The sequence below is a fragment of the Portunus trituberculatus genome, chromosome 25 (genome assembly GCF_017591435.1).
Source record: "Portunus trituberculatus isolate SZX2019 chromosome 25, ASM1759143v1, whole genome shotgun sequence".
NCBI classification, from domain to species: domain Eukaryota; kingdom Metazoa; phylum Arthropoda; class Malacostraca; order Decapoda; family Portunidae; genus Portunus; species Portunus trituberculatus.
The window spans coordinates 5,357,501-5,379,756 of NC_059279.1; the positions used below are offsets into that span (position 1 = coordinate 5,357,501).

General features: G+C 42.3%; 1 protein-coding gene across 3 annotated transcripts in view; it reads left to right on the plus strand.

Annotated features, from left to right (window-relative positions):
* LOC123508996 (transmembrane protein 117-like) overlaps window positions 1–22,256 on the plus strand; it is a 112,708-nt gene that overhangs the window by 67,538 nt on the left and 22,914 nt on the right. For all 3 annotated transcript variants that reach the window (XR_006676080.1, XM_045263112.1, XM_045263113.1), the window contains exons 3-5: window positions 4,278–4,360; window positions 5,936–6,046; window positions 7,296–7,435. Coding sequence is in view for 2 of the 3 variants with exons in the window: in XM_045263112.1 (XP_045119047.1) it covers window positions 4,278–4,360; window positions 5,936–6,046; window positions 7,296–7,435 (334 nt within the window). In the remaining variant the exon portion in view is untranslated. The remainder of the gene's footprint in view (window positions 1–4,277; window positions 4,361–5,935; window positions 6,047–7,295; window positions 7,436–22,256) is intronic.

Here is a 22,256-nt window from a genome sequence, read left to right on the forward strand (position 1 = left end):
AAGGAAATGCAAAAATGAGTCTGAAGAAAGGGCGTTGTGGAAAGACGAGAGAGGTGTGAAGGGAAAGCAGTAAGAGGAGGAGGAAAAAGACGAAAATGAATAGAAGAAAAGAGCGTAGAGGAAAGATAAGAAAGGTGTGAAAAGCGAGGAATAAGCAGAGGAGGATGGGGAGGAGGAGGAGGAAGGATGAGAAAGGTGTTAAAGAAGGGTAAGACGAGGAGGAGGAGGAGGAGGAGGAGGAGGAGGAGGAGGCGAACCTGCTATCCAGGCGTGAATCTAACATGAAGGAGACGCCGCTGCTGAACCCTGGAGGCGCGTCACGCAGAATCGTCAATGAACAAGACAGTCAGTTCTCTCCTCCTCCTCCTCCTCCTCCTCCTCCTCCCCTCCTCCTCCTCCTCCTCCTCCTCCTCCTCCTCCTCCTCCTCCTCCTCCTTGTCGTCATCACCTTTTTCTCTTTTTCTCCTTCCTTGGTATTTATTTAAAGCCTTAATTGTTTTCGTGCCGTGGATTGTTTTCAGTCTTAAGAAGATTGCCCAAGGGTTTAGATCCGCCAAGAGTCTTAAAAGATGGAAAATGTCGAAAAAGGACAAGAGGAGTTTATTTCCCAGGACAGTTATAGAAAGGTACAAGAAACGTGGTGAGTCAGGCAAGAGAGATGGAGTTAAACTGTTTACATTCATTCCTTCATAGTTCTTCTCTCTGTGTTCTAAAGTAAATAGTACAAGCAACAGTTATCTTCTTCAATACTACGACACATTTTTACCTTGAGATTTGTGTACGATTAGACCATTTTATTTACATTATTGTCTTTGAAGGTCAGAAGATTAATGGCCAGTCTTCACTACTTTAATCCCCACATGAGTTTCTGAAGTTGTATAAAATCACCAAATAGTAAGCAGAATGAATATGGAAACGCGTCTTGGTACTGAAGGGGTTAAGTCAGCGAGGAGAGATGTAGGAGCTAACCGCTACACTCGCCTCTTTAGTCTTTCCTCCCTTTGTGTTCTTAGTAGAGTGATACAGTACATTGGTTGTTTCCTTCTGTCTTTTTGTTTAAGAAGGGCACTGTCCATGGGCAACTAAATTCATGTATAAAAAAGCCAAACCTTTGTATTTTTAGCAGAGTGATACAGTAAATTTGGTCTTTCAGTTTTTTTGGTTTATATAAGACGGGAACTGTTCATGGGCAACTGAAAATCATGTATAGAAAAGGCAAACCTACCATTACATTCACCCTTTCATCTTTCTTCTCTTTGTATTCTTAGCAGTGATACAGTACATTGGCTCTTCTTTTCTGTCATTTATACAAGACGGGCGCTGTTCATGAGAAACTAAAACTCATGTATAAAAAGACAAACTTACCAATCAGTCACCAAAGAAAAGTACCAAAAGATTGATCCAAAATTAGAGAAATGCCTTGCAAGTAACATTTATAAAGCAACTGTATTGTTAATTTGTCCAGGAATAAGATGAAAGCCATTGAAACTATAACTAACCCCTCGACCACTCCGTATGATATTGGCTGTCAGCATTATATAAACCACAAACGTGCCTCTGCACAATTGCATTAAGTTAAGAAGCCATACTAGGCAAGGAGAGGCGGGGAGTGCATGGGTGTGGGTGGTTGACATGGCTGGCAGTGGCTGGAGAAGGGAAGGGCGATCATGGTGTGGGGATAATGATCTGTGTGCAAAGGAGAGGATAGAATGATATAATTTGGAGTGAGTAGCTGAGTAAGGACATAAGAGGCAGGCATAGGTTGGGGTGTATGGTCAGGGTGGTGGTGGTGGTAGTGGCGGTGGTGGTGGTTACTCTGGCGATAAACTCTCAGTATGGATGCATAAAAAGGTCCTGTGGCACATTACCGGAGTTCTTATGGTGTATAGAGTACCAGTTGATAGAGACCCCTCGCTCGTTGGTAAATTTATTGATCTATTTATTTAAGCCATTTCTTTCGCTTTCACGTTCTTTATTCTATGTTTAAGGACTAACGCGTCTTAGATTCTTTGATAAAATTAGCTTCCCAATATTATCAAGAACCCAAGAAAAAAACATCTCTCTCACGTTCTCTGGCAAATTAACCTCTCCATTTTCAAAGACCACAGCACTTTCATTAACGCATTTTAATTCTCCATATGAATTAATCCCCGTGGCAGGCCGCTTCCTTCAAGGCCCGCCAGTGTCCCGTAGAGCATTGATAGTTAGCTTGGGTGCATGCTCCATCAATTCCTCAAGTGCAATGGAAATAATAGGGATATGTATAGGTAAAGGTCATGTTTTAACCTCTTCAGTACTATAAATTTCATGTTTTACATTTTTCAATAGTGAGACATATTTTCACCTTGAGTTTGATGAGGAAAGGCAAACCAGCCCAATCTTTTTCTTTACATTTTAACCGCTTCAATACTGGGACACATTTTTACCTTTAGTTTGTGTACGATTAGACTATTGTATTGACATTAGGAAGGGTCTATGGAGGGGATCAGAAGATTAATGGCCACAGCCTTCACTATTTGAATCCCCCAATAAGTTTCTGAAGCTGTATAAAGTTACCAAATAGTTATGAAAATTAATATGGAAACACGTCATGGTACTCAAGGGATTAAAATAAACCTAATGTTTTTACTTAGAAAACGTGAAATATCAAGGTATTATTCATTTATTTATTTATTTGTTTATTTATTTATTCATTTATTTATTTATTCATTTATTTATACGTATTCCAGTTAGTTGTCCTAAGCACTTGCATACATGAACTTGCCAAAAGCTTCCGGAGCAGTGCGTGGATTTATAAAAGGCCGAGAATCACTGCGGCAGAGAACACGAGGGGAGTGCACATGGGTCACGTCTCCCTTCTCCTCCCCGGGGCAGTAACAGGGTATTCCAGGCTGCCGGAGGGTGGCTAGGCAAGGGTTTTCACGGAGTGCGGCGTGGCATAAAATTAATTACGTGGCACAAAACACAAAACAAAATATTAGCGGCTATATATGAAGGCGGGAGGCCACACATTAATTTTCTCGGCGCCAGGGAAGATTGGAATGGATTTTTTTTCTCCCTTTCCGTGATGAGATGAATCTTTTGGGTGAGTGTAACTAGGCCATGGTTAATAGAATCTGTAGTGTTGTCGAGTGGCGTGAACCTGAAACTCTCACCCTCACCCTCGCTCACAGTGGAGGCGTGACTGTTGTGTCTGTTACCTTAGACCAGTGTTTCCCAACCTTTTCGCAGCGATTACCCAAAAATACAATTTCACAATCATCCATTACCCCAATGAACAAATACTCGTAATATAGGAAAAAAAGTAACTGTATTTCATACTTCAAAAGCAGACAAAATAGAAACTATGCAACACAATAATGCAAATCTATAATACGAAAAGAAGTAATTTTAGTTCATACATAGAAAGCAGAAAAAAATAATAGAAATCTTCATTGAAATTATATGAAAATGTAAACTGATTGCCTCATCCCATGCCAAACATCCATTACCCCAAAAATATGGGGTCATTACCCCACTGGGGTAATTTACCCCTAGGTTGGGAACCACTGCCTTAGACCAAAACCAATATTGTAGTCCGTCTACTCTAAAATGGTTCCTGGATTTAAGACGTATTTCAGCTTATTGATAACGTAACTGATGTGAATAATACTTGTTTTCTGTTGATCAACGCACTTATTACAAGGATAGCTCACAGTTTTCCGCAAGATCTGACAACCGCAACCTAGGACACCATTCAGACCGAGACCCAGGAGGCACTTTAGACTTGACAGAATGTAGTACATGAGATCATAAAACAAGGGAAGCTGCAAGAACCCGCCATGCCTACACGTGGTTGACACTATACGAAACATGCTTACCTAACTCACACATCCACCTCTTTTCCGGGTTCATCAATTTCTCTAATCCACTAAAGAACATCCCTATACCTCCACGTAATATCTGTGTTCATCAATTTCCCTAACCCACTAAAAACATCCTTATATCTCCACCCATTCTCCGTGTATATCAATTTTCTAACCTCACTAAAGAACATCCCTGTTATCTCAGCAACTTCCATTTTTTTTTTTTTTTTTTTTTTTTTTTTTTACCATTTTTAAGATCCTGAGCTGGAAGGAAAAAAGCAGAAGTGAAAGTTTCCCTAAAAATTGCATGCGTGAATGAAGAGTTTAAGATTTTTCGTATTCTTTAAAAGGCTTTCTGTATGTGTTAGGAGGTGGTGGTGGTGGTGGTACTTTGCCTCGCAATCATTAACATATTCACTTTTATCCTTCCAGAATCAAACATTCCTGTGGTCGGCAACGTGTTCAGCTTCGTGTCGACCAAATATCCAGACGAGTGGTTTTGGAGGATGATCAAGGTAAGTCCTCTTCTTCATTTTCCTCCTCCTTCTCCTCCCCCTTCGCCTCCTCCTCCTCCTCCTCCTTCTCCTTCTCCTTCTCCTTCTCCTTCTCCTTCTCCTCCTTCTCCTTCTCCTTCTCCTTCTCCTTCTCCTCCTCCTCCTCCTCCTCCTCCTCCTCCTCCTCCTCCTCCTCCTCCTCCTCCTCCTCCTCCTCTTCTTCTTCTTCTTCTTCTTCTTCTTCTTCTTCTTCTTCTTCTTCTTCTTCTTCTTCTTCTTCTTCTTCTTCTTCTTCTTCTTCTTCTTCTTCTTCTTCTTCTTCTTCTTCTTCTTCTTCTTCTTCTTCTTCTTCTTCTTCTTCTTCTTCTTCTTCTTCTTCTTCTTCTTCTTCTTCTTCTTCTTCTTCTTCTTCTTCTTCTTCTTCTTCTTCTTCTTCTTCTTCTTCTTCTTCTTCTTCTTCTTCTTCTTCTTCTTCTTCTTCTTCTTCTTCTTCTTCTTCTTCTTCTTCTTCTTCTTCTTCTTCTTCTTCTTCTTCTTCTTCTTCTTCTTCTTCTTCTTCTTCTTCTTCTTCTTCTTCTTCTTCTTCTTCTTCTTCTTCTTCTTCTTCTTCTTCTTCTTCTTGTTTTCTTCTTCTTCTCCTTCTCTCCTCTTCTCTTTGTTCCTCCTCCTCTTCTTCTCCTCCTCTCTTCTCTCCTTCTTCTCTTCTTCTCTTCTTCTCTCTCCTCTTCTTCTTCTCTCTTCTTTCTTCTTCTTCTTCTTCTTCTTCTTCTTCTTCTTCTCCTTCTTCTTCTTCTTCCTCCTCCTCCTCCTCCTCCTCCTCCTCCTCCGCCTCCTCCTCCTCCTCCTCCTCCTCCTCCTCCTCCTCCTCCTCCTCCTCCTCCTCCTCCTCCTCCTCCTCCTCCTCCTCCTCTCCTCCTCCTCCTCCTCCTCCTCCTCCTCCTCCTCCTCCTCCTCCTCCTCCTCCTCCTCCTCCTCCTCTCTCTCTCTCTCTCTCTCTCTCTCTCTCTCTCTCTCTCTCTCTCTCTCTCTCTCTCTCTCTCTCTCTCTCTATATATATATATATATATATATATATATATATATATATATATATATATATCTGTCTGTCTATCTATCTTTTTTCTCTTTTCAACCCTTTCTTTACACTCACTCCTTTCCTGATACTTCCTCCCCCACATCGTTTCATTTTCAACATTTTCCCTCTCCTTATATCCTTCCTTGTTCCCGTAAATCTCTTTTCCTCACTTTTTAATTTTATTTTACGCTCGCTCCTTTCCTGATGCTCTCCTCGCTAACCGTGTCATCCCTACCCTTGTTCGCGTAACCCCTTCAGTACTGGGCCGCATTTTTTACCTTGAGATTTGTGTGCGATTAGACCTTTTTTTTTTTTTTTTACATTAGGAAGGGTCTATGGAGGGCAGAAGATTAATGGCCACAGTCTTCACCATTTTAATCCTCCACTTAAGTTGCTGAAGCCGTATAAAGTCGCCAAATAGTATGCAGAATTAATATAGAAAGGCGGCCTGGTACTGTAGGAGTTAAATCTCTTTCCTCTCTCTCGCAAGTGTCTTCAGTCACCGCCACTTCTCTCAACAGGTCATCATGTGGCTGATAGCAATACTCTGCGGGATGTTGGTGGGGAAAGTGCTGATCCACGGACTGATTTTCAAGAAAATTCTACGACTCAAGATGTTCCGAGACGAGCAGGTAAGAATTAGAGAGAATTAAGGTGAGAGTAAGTTGGATCTGCAGGTGAGAAGGGGTAAGATTGCTATTGCCCGTGTGTGTGTGTGTGTGTGTGTGTGTGTGTGTGTGTGTGTGTGTGTGTGTGTGTGTGTGTGTGTGTGTGTGTGTGTGTGTGTGTGTGTGTGGTAAGGTTGGTTTAATTCCTTCTTATTATTTTCTTTTCCTTTTTTTTTCGTGTGAATGTGTAGTATACACAAAAAAAATTCAGCTTCTCTCTCTCTCTCTCTCTCTCTCTCTCTCTCTCTCTCTCTCTCTCTCTCTCTCTCTCTCTGTGACGATGGAAGTGGTTTATGTTAAGAAGAGATAATGGTAGTAAGTATTAGTAGTAGTATTAGTAGTAGCAGTAGTAGTAATAGTAGTAGTAGCAGTAGTAGTAGTAATAGTAAAAATAGTAATAGTGGTAGTAGTAGTAATAGTAGTAGTAGTAGTAATAGTAGTAGTAGTAGCAGTAACAGGCAGCAGTAGTATTAGTGAACGTGAGCAGTGGTAGTGGAAGTGTGTCTCCATTCCGGCACGCCCATTCATTATTTACATGGCTGTAGCAACAAGTGTGTGTAATTATTATTCATTACGGTGATTAATTCAATGGCACTAATATCTCATGCATTTTAGCCCTCATCAAGACAGAGAGAGAGAGAGAGAGAGAGAGAGAGAGAGAGAGAGAGAACACACACACACACACACACACACACACACACACACACACACACACACACACACACACACACACACACACACACACACACACACACACACACACACACACACAATAGAGAGGCGGTAGCGTAGTTGATAAGGTGGTGAGCGTGGGATCGGGCAGACGTCCATGCGTAGGGTTCAAATCCCATCACGTACCACTTTGAAGCTATTTTTCCATTTTGTCGAGTGGGTTAAAGTTACCTACATGTCGCCATGATACCCAGAATGTAGGTGGTTTCACCAAAGTATAGTATGGTATTGAAAAAAAGAAAAAAAAATGCGCTTGGGTGCTGATAAGGGCCCTAATATGGTACCACTATAAATAAAATTGCCTGCGCCATAGCGTAAACACACACACACACACACACACACACACACACACACACACACACACACACACACCACCACCACCACCACCACCACCACCACCACCACCACCACCACCACCACCACCACCACCACCACCACCACCACCACCACCATTAACACACGTCTCTTTCCCCCGTGGCAGGGCTCCTGGATGACTATGTTCCTGACGGTGATCGTGTCGCTGTACATGTTCTCCTACGTGTACAACCTGATCCTCTTCGTGGGCCACGAGAAGTACTGCAGATGGCAAATCGGCTCTGACATGGACGTAACCAACGAGAGGTGAGTGGGGCAGAGGAGCGGAAGAGCGGAGGGAGTTGGAGGTGACGGACTAGACAAGACTAGCGTCCGTATTCTGAAACGCCTTCCCCTCTCACTACGACAGTTTTCCAAGGCCACAGAGACAAGTATCGGGTTTTCAAGACAGTTTCTCCCTTTATTAAACTAGAAATCTTGCCAATCTATCACCAGAACCATAAAAAAAAACACTTAAAAACACGAATATCTTCAACTGGAACCTTTGAAAAGCAGTGATAGTGAGAGAGCAAGGACTGGACAAAACTCCAACCCCACTTTTTTTTATAAACGCTTTTCCCTCTCACTGCTAGTTTTCCAATGCCACAGAGACAACTACCCGGGTTTTCAAGACAGTTTCTCCTTTTAATAAACTAGAAATCTTGCCAGTCTTAGTCTATCACCGGAACTATAAAAACACTCTTAAAAAACATGAGTATCTTCAACTGAAACCTTTGGAAAGCAGTGATGGTGAGAGAGAGCAAAGTGTTTCAGAATACAGGTCTCCAACAGAAACTTGAATGAGGTCAGGTCAGGTCAGGAAAGGCTGAAGTGAACTAGTTAAAGAAGGATGGATGGGTTGGAGCTGTGAGAGTTTGGCGCCAAGACCAGTAGCGGAAATGGAAGGTAGAATAGGTAGAGTGGACAAGTTATGAAGAGGGTAGAGAAAGATGGATGTGTCGAAATGGTGAGAGTTTGCCAACAACATTAGTAACTTAGGGAGAAGATAGAATAAGTAGAAAGAGAGAAAAAATGTATAGAGGGAGAGAGAAAAAGAGAGGGGGTAGTAGAGAGACTGGAGTGTAGAGGCCAGCAAAGGAAAAAAGGTATGATGAATGGATAAGAAGAGAAAGGATAAGAAGACAAGCTACGGAAAAGGGAATGGAGAGAAGGGAAGTACTAAAGAGGGAGAAATTGAGAGACCACGAAAGTACAGAGGCACTGAAGTGGAAAGAAAGGATGGTAACAAAATCAGTGAGAGAGATGGGAAGTTAGAACAGAGAGAGAGAGAGAGAGAGAGAGAGAGAGAGAGAGAGAGAGAGAGAGAGAGAGAGAGAGAGTGGCGAGGAGGAAGGAAGGTTAGAAAGAGAGGATGGTCGAAAGCGAAGAGGATGGGAGAGTGGGAAGTGGGGAGAGTGTTATTTTTACACAAAAGGGAGAGGCTAAAGACTACAAGGCAAATAAGGGAATAAAGGTAGTTGTTCGGCCGCGTCCAGAAAGGAAAAGAGTGGAAGGGAGATAAGCGAAGGAGAGGAAGAGAGAGCGAGAGGCAGCGGAAAAGAAGGCGAGATAATATGCAAAGTAAGAGCTGGAGGGTGGCAGAGAAGGAAGATGCCTAATGGAAGGAAAGGCCGGAGGAAAGAAAAGAAAGAGAGAAAATGAAGATAGAGAGAGAGATAAAGGAAAGGACACGTTGAAGAAAAAAATGGAGACGGAGATAAGGAAGAAAGGAGAATGACAAGAAAGAGAAAGAACAGACTCAACGAGGACGAAAAGAAAAGACTGAAAATGCATAAGAAACACGAGAGAAGGGGAAACCAGCTTTATATATGCATGGAGGAGAGGCGAGAGGACGGCAACTTGTTAAGATTAAGATTTGGCCTGACAGGAGACGAGCGAACACGGGGGAAAAGAAACATGGAAAAGGCGACACCAATAAAGAAAAAAAAAAGAGAGAAAAAAAGGAAACAGAGTGACACTAACAAGAAAGAAATTAGCCAAGTGACGCGAGGCAGTTGTTAGAATTAATAATGTCTCCTGTCGCCTTTAATTAGTTGAATAAGAAAGCCCTAATGAACTCGTCTAACTTTATCGCGGACTCCTTTTCCTTTGAGCGCCAAAATTAAGTCTTCGTTTCATTCATTAACACTTCGGAAATCACACGTTACCGTCTTGGGAAATCAATGTCACTTTCCCTCACGAATTTAGCACCGGTGAATTTGCAGTTTCCGCTGCTGTTTAGTGAGTAATTGGGTTCTAAGCGCCATATTCAGAAACGCTTCCCTCTCTCACACCATGACCATTTTCAAAGACCACAGAGACGATTAGCCGAGTTCTAAAGAGTATTTGTCCTATAGATAATGTAGAAAACTTGTTAACATGTCACTAGAACTACAGAAACATCCTTAGAAATTCGTGTTACTTCAACTAGAGCCCTTTGAAAATGATGAAAGTGCTGTGAGGCGCGAAAGTGTTTCAGAATATGGGCCTAAATGCGTGTCACTTCAACTAGAGCCCCTTGAAAATAGTGAAGGTGCTATGAGGCGCCGAAGTTTCTCAGAATATGGGTCTAAATGCGTTATATCCCTCCTGCCACGGTGCTAACCCCCGTGACGCTGGCAGGAAGACTAATTAAGCGCGTTATATCCCAGTCATGACGTAATCCTTTTTGCAGTGTTAATTTTCACCTTGAGTCGCAGAGTTACGCAACAGATTCCTTGGATCGACCGCCCGTGTGGTAGTGGTCGTGGTGGTGGTGGTGGTGGTGGTGGTGGTGGTGGTGGAGGAGGAGGGAGGGTGGGGAAGCAGGAAGGGGAGAAAAGTCGATGGTCGTAGATTGCACTGGTGTATGCGGAAGGAGGTGGGATGGGCACACACACACACACACACACACACGTAGATTACATTATGGTACAGGATGTAAAAGGAAAAAAAAGATGCCGTTGAATACACACACACACACACACACACACACACACACGCCCGGTAGCTCAGTGGTTAGAGCGCTGGCTTCACAAGCCAGAGGACCGGGGTTCGATTCCCCGGCCGGGTGGAGATATTTGGGTGTGTCTCCTTTCACGTGTAGCCCCTGTTCACCTAGCAGTGAGTAGGTACGGGATGTAAATCGAGGAGTTGTGACCTTGTTGTCCCGGTGTGTGGTGTGTGCCTGGTCTCAGACCTATCCGAAGATCGGAAATAATGAGCTCTGAGCTCGTTCCGTAGGGTAACGTCTGGCTGTCTCGTCAGAGACTGCAGCAGATCAAACAGTGAAACACACACACACACACACACACACATACACTGGTACTCAAGGTAAACCCAAAAAAATTAACAGAGCAGAGTGAAGGGCGGGTGAGTGAGCTCCACACGCTGAACAGGCAGAGAGCACCGCCGCCTTGTGAAGACACTTTGTAAATGCTTGGTAAAAAAAAAGACCCAAATTTTAGTTCCCCAGTAGAGGTTCAAAAGCAGAGAGAGAGAGAGAGAGAGAGAGAGAGAGAGAGTACAGTGGAACCATGCGTGCTTTGGGGTCCGAGGGGTCTCCAGGCGCACGGGTTCGAATACTGTCCACGGTCCGAGTGTAGGTTGGTCTTCCTCACTCGGGGCAACGGTTTCCTAGCAGGTGGGCTTTGAGATAGGAGGTACCCTAAATAGTATCCCCTTTAGCCCAAAAATTCCCGTGAAAAGCCTACATGGTATAAATAAAAAAAAGAAAAGAGAGAGAGAGAGAGAGAGAGAGAGAGCAAACATAAGGCAGTTACGTAGACAAACAGTATCATTACTCTTGCATTTATATGGTATATACACCCTATTTTACATACCAGAGAGAGAGAGAGAGAGAGAGAGAGAGAGAGAGAGAGAGAGAGAGAGAAAGAAAGAAAGAAAGAAAGAAAGAAAGAAAGAAAGAAAGAAAGAAAGAAAGAAAGAAAAGAGAGAGAGAGAGAGAGAGAGAGAGAGAATGCCAACACTACTCTACTCACTCACTACTCTCTGTTAGCGCCTCTCTCCCCTCTCTAGCCAGGGATTGAGGGGATGAAGGGGAGGGGAGGCTGTGAGGAATAGAGGGCAGGGGAGTGGGGAGTTGGGGAAGGAGATGGTGACTTGTGTTAAGAGGGATAGAGGGGAGGAAGGAATTGGGAGGGGGTGTTGTGGCGCCGCTGTCCGCTCCATAGCGTGTTAAGGGGAAAAGTTTTGATATCATCGGTAATATGGCATTTTTCTTTTTACTTTTCCATCTTCCTCTTTATTCTCTTCTGTTTCTTATTCAGTCGCGTCTATTCTCTCTCTCTCTCTCTCTCTCTCTCTCTCTCTCTCTCTCTCTCTCTCTCTCTCTCTCTCTCTCTCTCTCTCTCTCTCTCTCTCTCTCTCTCTCTCTTTTTGTTTTTTTATTTCTTTTCTTTGTGTTCTTCTCTTTGTTCTCTTTCACTGTGTTCTATTTGTTATTCTATTTTTCTTTGGTTTCATTGTGGTTTTACTCTTTTTTATTGTCCGTCTTTCTCTTTATCCTTTTCATTCTTATTTTATGTGTTTTTCTCACTCTCCTTTCTTTCTCCATCTCTTTACTTTGCAGCGGTTATCATGTCTTTTTCATAATTCTCTTTTTATCACCTCCTTCTCTATTTCCTCCTTTTTCTTCTTCCCAAAACTTTTCTCTTTCTTTTTCTCTTTCTCTCTGTCGGTGTCATTGTCATATCCCATTCCTCTTTTTATTACTCTTATTTTTCCTTTCCTTTTTTCCTTTTTCCAGTAATCTTCGTGCTTTTATCTTCGTCTTCCTCTGGTTCTGCATTTTTATATCTTTTTCTCTCAATTTTTACTTCTTTATTTCCTAGAGCGGCTCTTTTGGTCTGTCCTTCAGCAGTGTCTTTGCCTTCACCTTCACCTAAAATCACAGGTCATTTATGGCGATGAAGGACCAGAAGAAGGAGACGAGGAGGTAGAAGAGGAGGAGGAAGAGGAGGAGTTGCGGGGACAGAAAGCGAGGAAAGAGGAGCAATATATCATCTTCATCTGTGGGATTTATACTATTACCAGAGAGAGAGAGAGAGAGAGAGAGAGAGAGAGAGAGAGATATGTCTTCCAATCTTCCAGTGGACCACCTTCACTCTTTTTCTTTCATTCGTCTTTCCTCTGTCCCACCCTTCCTCCCTTCATCATTTTTTCCCCACTCCCTACCCACTCTCCCCACCTATCTAGACCTGCCTATACCCCGCCCAGCCCCGCCCAGCCCAGCCCAGCCTAGTACACCCCCATCCCCGCCAAGCTCCGAACCCCAACGTCCCGCCCAGACCAGCCCAACGCAGCCCCCTCTGATCTACCCCGCCCCGCCCCGTCCCGCCCTTACCCTTCCATTGAAAGGAATCATCGTGGCGTGAACTGAGAAGCGGCTTTCCTTGTTTACATCCCGGAGCACTTTTATTCATTTAATTTTCCCGCGAAACTATGGAATAAAACAGAGGAAGACAGTCGAAACCGCCACCCTCTTGACTACTTTTGAAAGACTTTACTGTACATGAAGTGACGCTGGTTTCTAAAGAGTTTTTTTTTTCTATTCTGGTGACAAATTAGCAAGATTTCTACATTGTTAACCTCCTCAGTACCATGACACGTTTTCATATTCATTTTTGCTTTACTATTTGGTCATTTTATTCAGCCGGAGAAACTTATAAAGGGGAATGAAATAGTGAAGACTCTGGCCATCAATTTTCTGACTTCCACACACTAATGTAAGTAAAATCGACTAATCATACACAAAGCTCATGGTAAAAATGCGTCCCAGTACTGAAGAGGTTAACAGGAGAAAAGTCCGTATTCTGAAACGTTTTGCTCTCTCACCATCGTCTTTCCAGAGGTTCTACTTGAAGATCTTCGTGTTTTTAAGGGTATATTTATGGTTCTGGTGATGGATTGGCAAGATTGGCAAGTAAATTAAAAGGAGAAACTGTCTTGATAACTTAGTTATCTATGAGGCCTTAGAAAATTGTGTTGAGAGAGCAAGGCGTTTCTGAATACGAGCGAAACACTCTTGAGAACCAGGCTGAGCTTCTCTGTGGCCTTTGAAAATAGTGAAAGAGTAAACCGTGAGTGAGTGTGACGTATTTATATTTAGCCTTATCTGCAGTGACGCGGGTCCAGCATTTCGTCTCGTCTGTTCCGTGTTGTTTGTAATGTTTGTTACGCTATTGGTTACTCCGGCGTACAGCAACTTCACAGTAACATCACGATCGTTAGCCAGAGACTTCACCCTCCGTCTGTCCCTCAGGAAAAGAATAATGAGTAAACTTCTCGCACCTTCAGCGTTGAGATTTACGGGGCTCATTTGGCAGCGACAGCGGCCTCTCCTTCTTCTATCCGGCCTTTCCATCAAGCAATCAGTCAGGATACGTCAGGGCGCTTAAGACCGGCGTGAGTGAGTGAGTGAGTGAATACATCGAGAAATTTAAGAGCAGAGTGAGTAAATGAGTGCGTGAGTTAGCGAGTGAATACATCAAGGAATTTAAGAGCAGGGTAAATGAATAAGTGAAATGAGTGAGTGAGTGAGTGAATAAATCTGGAATACATTAAGGAATTTAAAAGTAGCGTGAATGAATGAATGAGTGAGTGAGTAAGTAAATCTGGAAATACATCGAGGGATTTAAGAGCAGTGTGAGTGAATGAGTGAGTGAGTGAGTGAATGCATTTAGGAATTTAAAAGTAGCTTGAGTGAGTGAGTGAGTGAGTGAATAGATCTGGAATACATCAAGGAATTCAAGAGTAGCGTGAGTGAATGAATGAGTGAGTGAGTAAGTGAATCTGAAATACATCAAGGAATTTAAGAGCAGCATGAGTGAATGAGTGAGTGAATGAATACATCGAAGAATTTAAAAGAAGCATGAGTGAGTGAGTGAGTGAATGAGTGAATCAGAAATACATAAAGAAATTTAAAAACAGAATGAGTGAAAGAATGAGAGAGAGAGAGAGAGAGAGAGAGAGAGAGAGAGAGAGAGAGAGAGAGAGAGAGAGAGAGAGAGTGAGTGAATACATCAATGAACATATGAGTGAATGTGTGAGCGAGTGAGTGCATACATCGAGTGAGTGAGTGAGTGAGTGAGTCTGAATACCTAGAAAGATTTATTAAAGTGTGAATCATTTAAGAATAAAATAAGTGAGTGAGTGAGAGAATGAGTGAGTGAGTGGACGCAATACCTGCTAAACCTTCTGACGAGACCATAGCAAACTTACGCAGAAGGAGGAGGACGAGGAAGAGGAGGAGGAGGAGTGGGATCGTTGTTTATGTATTCCCCGAGTGTGTGTTGGGGTGGGGGGATTTACTGAGTCTTGGGGGGTGCAGGGCGTCTTAAGGGGAGGATGGGAGAGACGGCAGGAGGAGGGAAGAGGGGAGAGGAGGAAGTAAGAGGGAAGGAGAGGATAAAGGCAGCGTTTGAGGAATGGCTTTTGGCGTCCGAGGGGAGGAAAGGGGAAGCAGAGTAAATGGAGAGACACTGTTATTTGAAGAGAGAGAGAGAGAGAGAGAGAGAGAGAGAGAGAGAGAGAGAGAGAGAGAGAGAGAGAGAGAGAGAGAGAGAGAGAGAGAGACCCACAAACTATTCCGGCATCCAATATATATAGAGAGAAAAGGACAAGAGAGAAGTGCACAGGAGTAGAAAGACAGAGAGAGAGAGAGAGAGAGAGAGGGAGAGGGATAGGGAGAGAGAGAGAGAGAGAAGGAGGAGAGGCAGAGGGAGACAAGTGTTTTTAAGAGACTAGGGAGGGAAACAGGCCCTTAGGTGCATCTCTTCCCCCTCTCCCTCTTCCTCTCTTCCTCCTCCTCTTCCTCTCACAAACGAAACTCTGTCACTCTCTCTTTCTCTTCCTTCACTTCCGTCTTCCTTCAAGTTTCCTCTTCTTCCTTAACCTTTCCTTGCCTCTAGTTTTTCCCTTCATCAATCTCTCTCTCTCTCTCTCTCTCTCTCTCTCTCTCTCTCTCTCTCTCTCTCTCTCTCTCTCTCTGATGGTCACTTTTTTGCTTATTTGTTGACATATTATCTAAGTTTCTGTCACATTCATAATTAACTTTTCATTTTTTGGGTATGTTAATGTTGCCAAATATATGTTTTTCTCTCCTCATCAAAATTCAGTGTTTTTATTTATTATTATTCTTTCAGTAGTTTTGTTTAGCTTCTCAAATTACATCCATGTTTGACTTATTCTTTTCGTGCTTGATAAGGTGTGTGTGTGTGTGTGTGTGTGTGTGTGTGTGTGTGTGTGTGTGTGTGTGTGTGTGTGTGTGTGTGTGTGTGTGTGTGTGTGTGTGTGTGTGTTTTGCCCTGCGGTCGTACTCTCTCTCTCTCTCTCTCTCTCTCTCTCTCTCTCTCTCTCTCTCTCTCTCTCTCTCTCTCTCTCTCTCTCTCTCTCTCTCTCTCTCTCATAATCAAACATTTAAAACCATTTACTGCGTTTTTCCGGCATTTCAGTGTTCAATATTTCCCAGAAACCAACATTCAGCTTTACTAAAAAGAATAACACACACACACACACACACACACACACACACACACACACACACACACACACACACACACACACACACACACACACACACTCACTCACATTTTTTTTCACGTTCCTCACATCTCTTGACTTCCTGGAAATCATTACAAACAGGTCCTTTTGTGAATAAATTGTGTGTGTGTGTGTGTGTGTGTGTGTGTGTGTGTGTGTGTGTGTGTGTGTGTGTGTGTGTGTGTAGTGTAGTGTAGTCCTAATGATGGGAGTTTGTCGGCTGGCTTACTGAGAGAGAGAGAGAGAGAGAGAGAGGAGGGGGAGGGGAGGAGTGTGTGTGTGTCAGAGAGAGAGAGAGAGAGAGAGAGAGAGAGAGAGAGAGAGAGAGAGAGAGAGAGAGAGAGAGAGAGAGAGAGGACAAGAATAAAGGAAGCTCACAAGGCCTTTGATGGCGTGTGTTACGGCTAAATAATTCGCACGGCTTGCTTTGCTTGAAGGAGTGACGGAAGAGGAGGAGGAGGAGGAGGAGGAGGAGAGCACTAAAACAACACCTCACATTTTTCACCGTTTCAGAGACAATATCTTAAAACTTCTACCTAGCAACTGTCTAATTCAAGTTTCACCCTCTCTAGTTCAAGTTCCACAGGTTTCTTAGGGTAGTTTTTTTAGCGTTTTCAGTGACAGATTACCAAGGTTTTCTATATCACTAACTGAAGAAGCACTCCTGGGAACCTGGTTAGTTATCTCTGTGGGCTTTGAAAAGAATCGTGTTAAGAGAGTAAAGCGTTTTGGAACTCTTGCTTGAAACTCTATCTCGATCATTTTTCAACTGGTGTTAATGCATATCGGTGTCATTCTAGTAGTTTAACAAGGATTTTACACCTTCAGCAAGGAAAACACACTTAAGAATCTAGCTAATGATTTCTGTAACCTTTGAAAATTATCTTGATGAGAGAGAGAGAGAGAGAGAGAGAGAGAGAGAGAGAGAGAGAGAGAGAGAGAGAGAGAGAGTGAGAAAGTGTGTGTGTGTGTGTGTGTGTGTGTGTGTGTGTGTGTGTGTGTGTGTGTGTGTGTGTGTGTGTGTGTGTGTGTGTGTGTGTGTTTAAGAATATAGAAGCCTGACACAAGGATGAAAGATATGAAAGAAGTGAAGACAGCAAGAGGCAGAGAGAAAAAAAATGGAAGATAGAAAAGGAGATACTCGGTAAGAAAGTTAGAAAATTAAGTATACAGAGAAAGTAAGAAGTGACGAGGAATGAAAGAAGAGAAAGAGAAAAAAAAGAAAGTTGGGGAGTATGAGATGATGAGGAAGAGGAAGAAGAGGAGGAAAAGAGGAATGGCATGCGGATATAAGGTGAGCGTGGTAAAGATGGAATGAGAAGTGAGAGAATAAAGAGAGAATAGAGATGAGATGAAAGAAGGAAAGGAGAGATAAAGGATGGAAGATGAAGGAAAGACATGAATGAATGTAAATTAAGAAGACTTAGATGGAGAGAGAGAGAGAGAGAGAGAGAGAGAGAGAGAGAGAGAGAGAGAGAGAGAGAGAGAGAGAGAGAGAGAGAGAGAGAGAGAGAGAGAGAGAGAGAGAGAGAGAGAGAGAGAGAGAGTCAGGGGGGAGAATGAAAGGAATGGAGTTACTAAGAATAAATAAAAAACTAGGATAAGAGGAGAGAGGAGGAGGAGGAGGAGGGGAAGGAAGTGGGGAGAAATTAAAGCAGAGAGAGAGAGAGAGAGAGAGAGAGAGAGAGAGAGAGAGAGAGAGAGAGAGAGAGAGAGAGAGAAAGCGCAGTTCAAGGGACATCATCCTTCTCTCGGCGGGAAAGTCAACTGACGAAGAAGACCATTCCACAATAACTAAGCCCCTTGCCTGCCTAGCCCCAAGAGACCCTGGTCCATGGTAATGGCGGCCTTTCATCACCAGCAAGTAAGGGTGAGAATCGAGTGCCGCTGCCTCTGAGGTGTTAATATAAGCGCCTGAACGTTCATACCTCAGCGATAGCATTTGTTTCAGTGACGTCAGCGGCTATTACGGGTTACAATGGGCGTAAATGAGGTGAAGAGGCATTAATCGCATTGCTGAATATGAGATAGGACTGGAAAAAGGAGGAGAAGGAGGAGGATAGACGGAGAAGATTAAAGAAAAGGAAGAGAAAGAGGAGGATAGACGGAGAAGATTAAAGAAAAGGAAGAATACAGATGAAGGCTTAAAAAAGGAAAGATAGAGAAGGAAATGGAGAAATAGAAGCTAAAAAAGGAAAGGGGAAAGGGACAAGGAGAGATAAGAGGCTAAACAAGGAAAGATAGAAGAGAAGAAGGAAAAGGAGAGATGGAGAAGACTAAAGGTAAGAAACAGGAGGAACAGAAGGGTTGAAGGAGGGAAGGAGAGACGCAGCAGGGAGAGGGAAACAGAGAGGGAGGGAGAAAGGCAAAATTTTCCTCCAAGATGAAGATGGAAGTTAGTGGTGATGAGGAAAGTTGGTGTCATTAAGAATGGTACGATAATCTGGGCGCAGTGTTCTAAATGACCTCTCTCTCTCTCTCTCTCTCTCTCTCTCTCTCTCTCTCTCTCTCTCTCTCTCTCTCTCTCTCTCTCTCTCATTAAAACAATACGTTATCTTTTTTTATTATCCCTCCCTCATATATTTCTTTCTTTATTTATTTATTTTACGTGAAATTACAGTTCAACTCCATAAAACCATGAGTAGTAGTAGTAGTAGTAGCAGTAGTAGTGATGGTGGTGGTGGTGGTGGTGGTGGTGGTGGTGGTGGTAGTTGGTGGTGGTGATAGTATTAGTAGTAGTAATAGTGATGGTGGTGATAGTAGTAGTAGTAGTTGTGGTAGTGGTAGTTATAGTGGTAGCAGTAGTAACATGAGTGCGTCAGTATTGCCAAGGAGCGTCATGTACAGTACACTGAACAGTAGTGCCAATACTCAACAACCTTACATTCCAAACTCATAATATTCGTCGCCTGTCGCAGCTTTCACTATTTCAAAACTTACCACGTGAAAACACTCACACACACACACACACACACACACACACACACACACACACACACACACACACACACACACACACACACACACACACACACACACATCAATCCTAACCATTGAACTCCCGCCAAAACATGAAAAAATAGAGAAATAATAAATAGAAATACAGGAAACTGGCTCATTTTTGTACTGTTTTGACGCTTATTGTGTGACACGCGAGCGACCTCAGCAAAGTGGAATGGCATGATATTCTGAGTTTCCCGCTGACTAACTGATGGTGTCGTGTCAGGAAACCATTAAACTGAGCTCTGAGTAAAACCAAATCGACAAACCTTGGTGCGGAAGTGTAAATCCCGCACAGTAAGCGTAAAACTGTAAATCCTGCGGTTCAGATAAAGTGTTTTGTGTGGTAGGCGAGATAAGGAGGCGCCGCACACAAAGACTCGTACTCTGAGGCGCTTTGTTCCCTCACCACAACTATTTTCATGCGTCAGAAAAATCATTAGACGGGTTCTTAAGAGTGCTTCTCCTGTTTATTATATAGAAATCATGTTAATCCGTCACTAGAGCCGTAAAAAGATGATTGAATATCCGTGTCACTTCAACTAAAGTGTTTTGAATGTTGTGGTGGTGCCGTGTAAAAGTATTCCAGAATATTGTCTGAATTATTATATGGGTGTGTCTCCCAAGACTCGTAGTATTTACATATATGTTCGGATTCGTGCCAGCTCTTCTATGATTCATCAAAATGTCTTTAAAAAAAAAATTAGAAAAAAAAAATGTTGAAACCTCAATCTTTCCTCGTGTAACTTTTTGTGAACTAGCCAGAAGGAATACCTACTTATACAGACTATTACCAAAGACTTCAGAGATGTATATCTAGAGTCAATACGTAGAAATTGTGTTCAGAAACCATAGCTAAAACAGTCAAAAACCCGTGTAACTTCAAACAAACCCTTTGAAATAATGAAGATTCGGTAAAGAAGTGTTTCAGAGTATGGTCAAACACCTATCATCGTGTTGACTGACAAAAGGCAAAGTTCTGGCCTTCCCTTTCCTCCCGCATCTCCGTCCTTTAACTCAGTCATTCCACCTGTTGTCAAGGTTCTAATGATGTTTTCCTAGCCCTCCCTAACCTTGACCCGGCAGAGGTTAATGGTCCCGATAACGCCCCTTACAGCGCTCTAACTACTTAATGAGACTTTGGTATCCGTCAACAGCCGTCTTGTTGTGAAGTATATCGTAAAATTCTGGAACTCCCTGCCTGCTCGTGTACGTCCCCTTCCTATGACCTCAGCTCTTATCTTATCTTGCAGTTTTGGATAAATCTCTCAGCTTCTTTTCTTTAAGAACTGGAGTGTCAATGAGTTTTTTCCTTCCTGCTTATTGCCTTTTGCCAGTTCCCTCTTACGTAAAATTAATGATCATGCTGTTTTGGCGCCTTAAATTCAGTCAGTCAGTCACTTTTTATATTCATATCTGTCAATATCAGCCTTTGTATACAGTGAGCCGCCTTACGATCAAGTTGTTTGGCGCCTTCAGTTCACTCATTCAGGTTCTTCCGTAACAGTAATATCATCCACCATAAACTTTGATCACCTTAGAACATATCATCGTCATTTCAGCTTCCTGAAGGCAAGGGTGCACCAGTGATCCCTTTACTCCTCCTCCTGTTCTCTTATCTGAATCTCGCTTATCCTCTTTTACAAGCTCAAGTGAAACCTCTCGTAACGTCGGTGAGCTTGACTAAGTTTTTGCTTTTGAGCCATTTCCAAGGCTTCTGATAATTATTACAAGCCCTTCCCTCGTGTGGTGCTTTATCCAATGCTTCGCTGCTACATAGACGGTCATTCTTCAGGGAAACCTATAAATTATGGTGGTTTCAATTACTTCCTTTTATTATACCCATCCATTCAGTTTCTGTGGGATCTAATTGTCCCATTTGAACTCAATGCATTTGTACCCTTTCATAAATTATCTTTCATTTTGAAGAGAACTGCTGAACTAGACACCTTATGAATTGCAGAGCACTCGATCTCTGATGCATATTTTTCTGAATAGAGGGAGAGAAACCCAGCTAGTTTTCGAGGCCTTAGAAGCTGAATTCTCCCCCTGACTCTATCAAAACACAACCTTCCTTACAAACATACCCTAGCTCTTCTTAATTAAGACTTTGGTCTCTTCGACTCGTACACTGAACATTCTTGAACTGCCCTTCACCAAGAATCTTAATTAACAACGAATTTAGCATCAGAAAGCAAGCAAAGCCTGTATAAGTCACTTTTCCTCACGCCCTTCCTTCTGAGACGCCACGTACCCAGAAGCCTCCTTCACCCCACCAGTGAGAACGCCTCCGCACGCCACTTGAGTAAAGAGAGACCAAGGCTATTTCTGTCACTATTTCTCCTACCTAAGCTAACCTCAGTTCTGCACACTCCTCTTTTGTTGATTTTCCTTCGTACATTCCACCACCACGGTAATGATGGTACTTGCTCATCCCTGCATCTCTCGTCTGCTCCATAACGACAGCACTATGACTAATTTGAAAAAAAAAAAACATTTAACATAGCTCTGCAGTACTGGGACGCATTTTTACCACTAGTTTTGTGTGCGATTAGACGATTTTATTAACATTAGGAAGGGCTTAGGGAGGTCAGAAAACTAATGGCCTCACTCTTCACTTTTTTAATCCCTACAATAGTTTCTGAAGCTGTATAAAATTGCGAAATAGTAAGCAGAATAAGTAATAAAATAAATCATTGTACTGAAGGGGATTAACCTGACTTGCTCCTCTCCTCTTCTCTCCTTTTCCCAGCAATTCTCAAAGTGCAGAGAGAAAATCCTCAAATTGACACACTTCTGTATTTATTGGCGTGTGTTTCCCTCTGGCTGTGGCGAAGGCTGGGAAGGTGATTAGGAGGCGCAGTTAGTCTTACAGCAAGTCGTTAGATTAGGAAGAAGAGGTCGAGAGGTAGAAGGGTCAGAGGTAGGCCCTAGGGATGAAGAGGAGCAGGGAGAAACGTACTGAAGGAGAGTAAAGACCTAGGGTGAGTTGTAGTGGAAGGAAGGGATAAAGAGAGGAGGGTGGAAGGGAGCGGTAGTTACTGTGCATGGAAGGGACAGCTACTGGGAAGGTATGGCGCACTGTGGTTGGCATGTTAATGAGCGCTGTGAATGTTACTCTGTGTGTGTGTGTGTGTGTGTGTGTGTGTGTGTGTGTGTGTGTGTGTGTGTGTGTGTGTGTGTGTGTGTGTGTGTGTGTGTGTGTGTGTGTATGTAACGACTATGTACTACTACTACTATACTACTACTACTACTATACTATATATATATATATATATATATATATATATATATATATATATATATATATATATATATATATATATATATATATATATATATATATATATATATATATATATATATATATATATATATATATATATATATATATATATATATATATATATATATATATATATATATATATATATATATATATATATATATATATATATATATATATATATATATATATATATATATATATATATATATATATATATATATATATATATATATATATATATATATATATATATATATA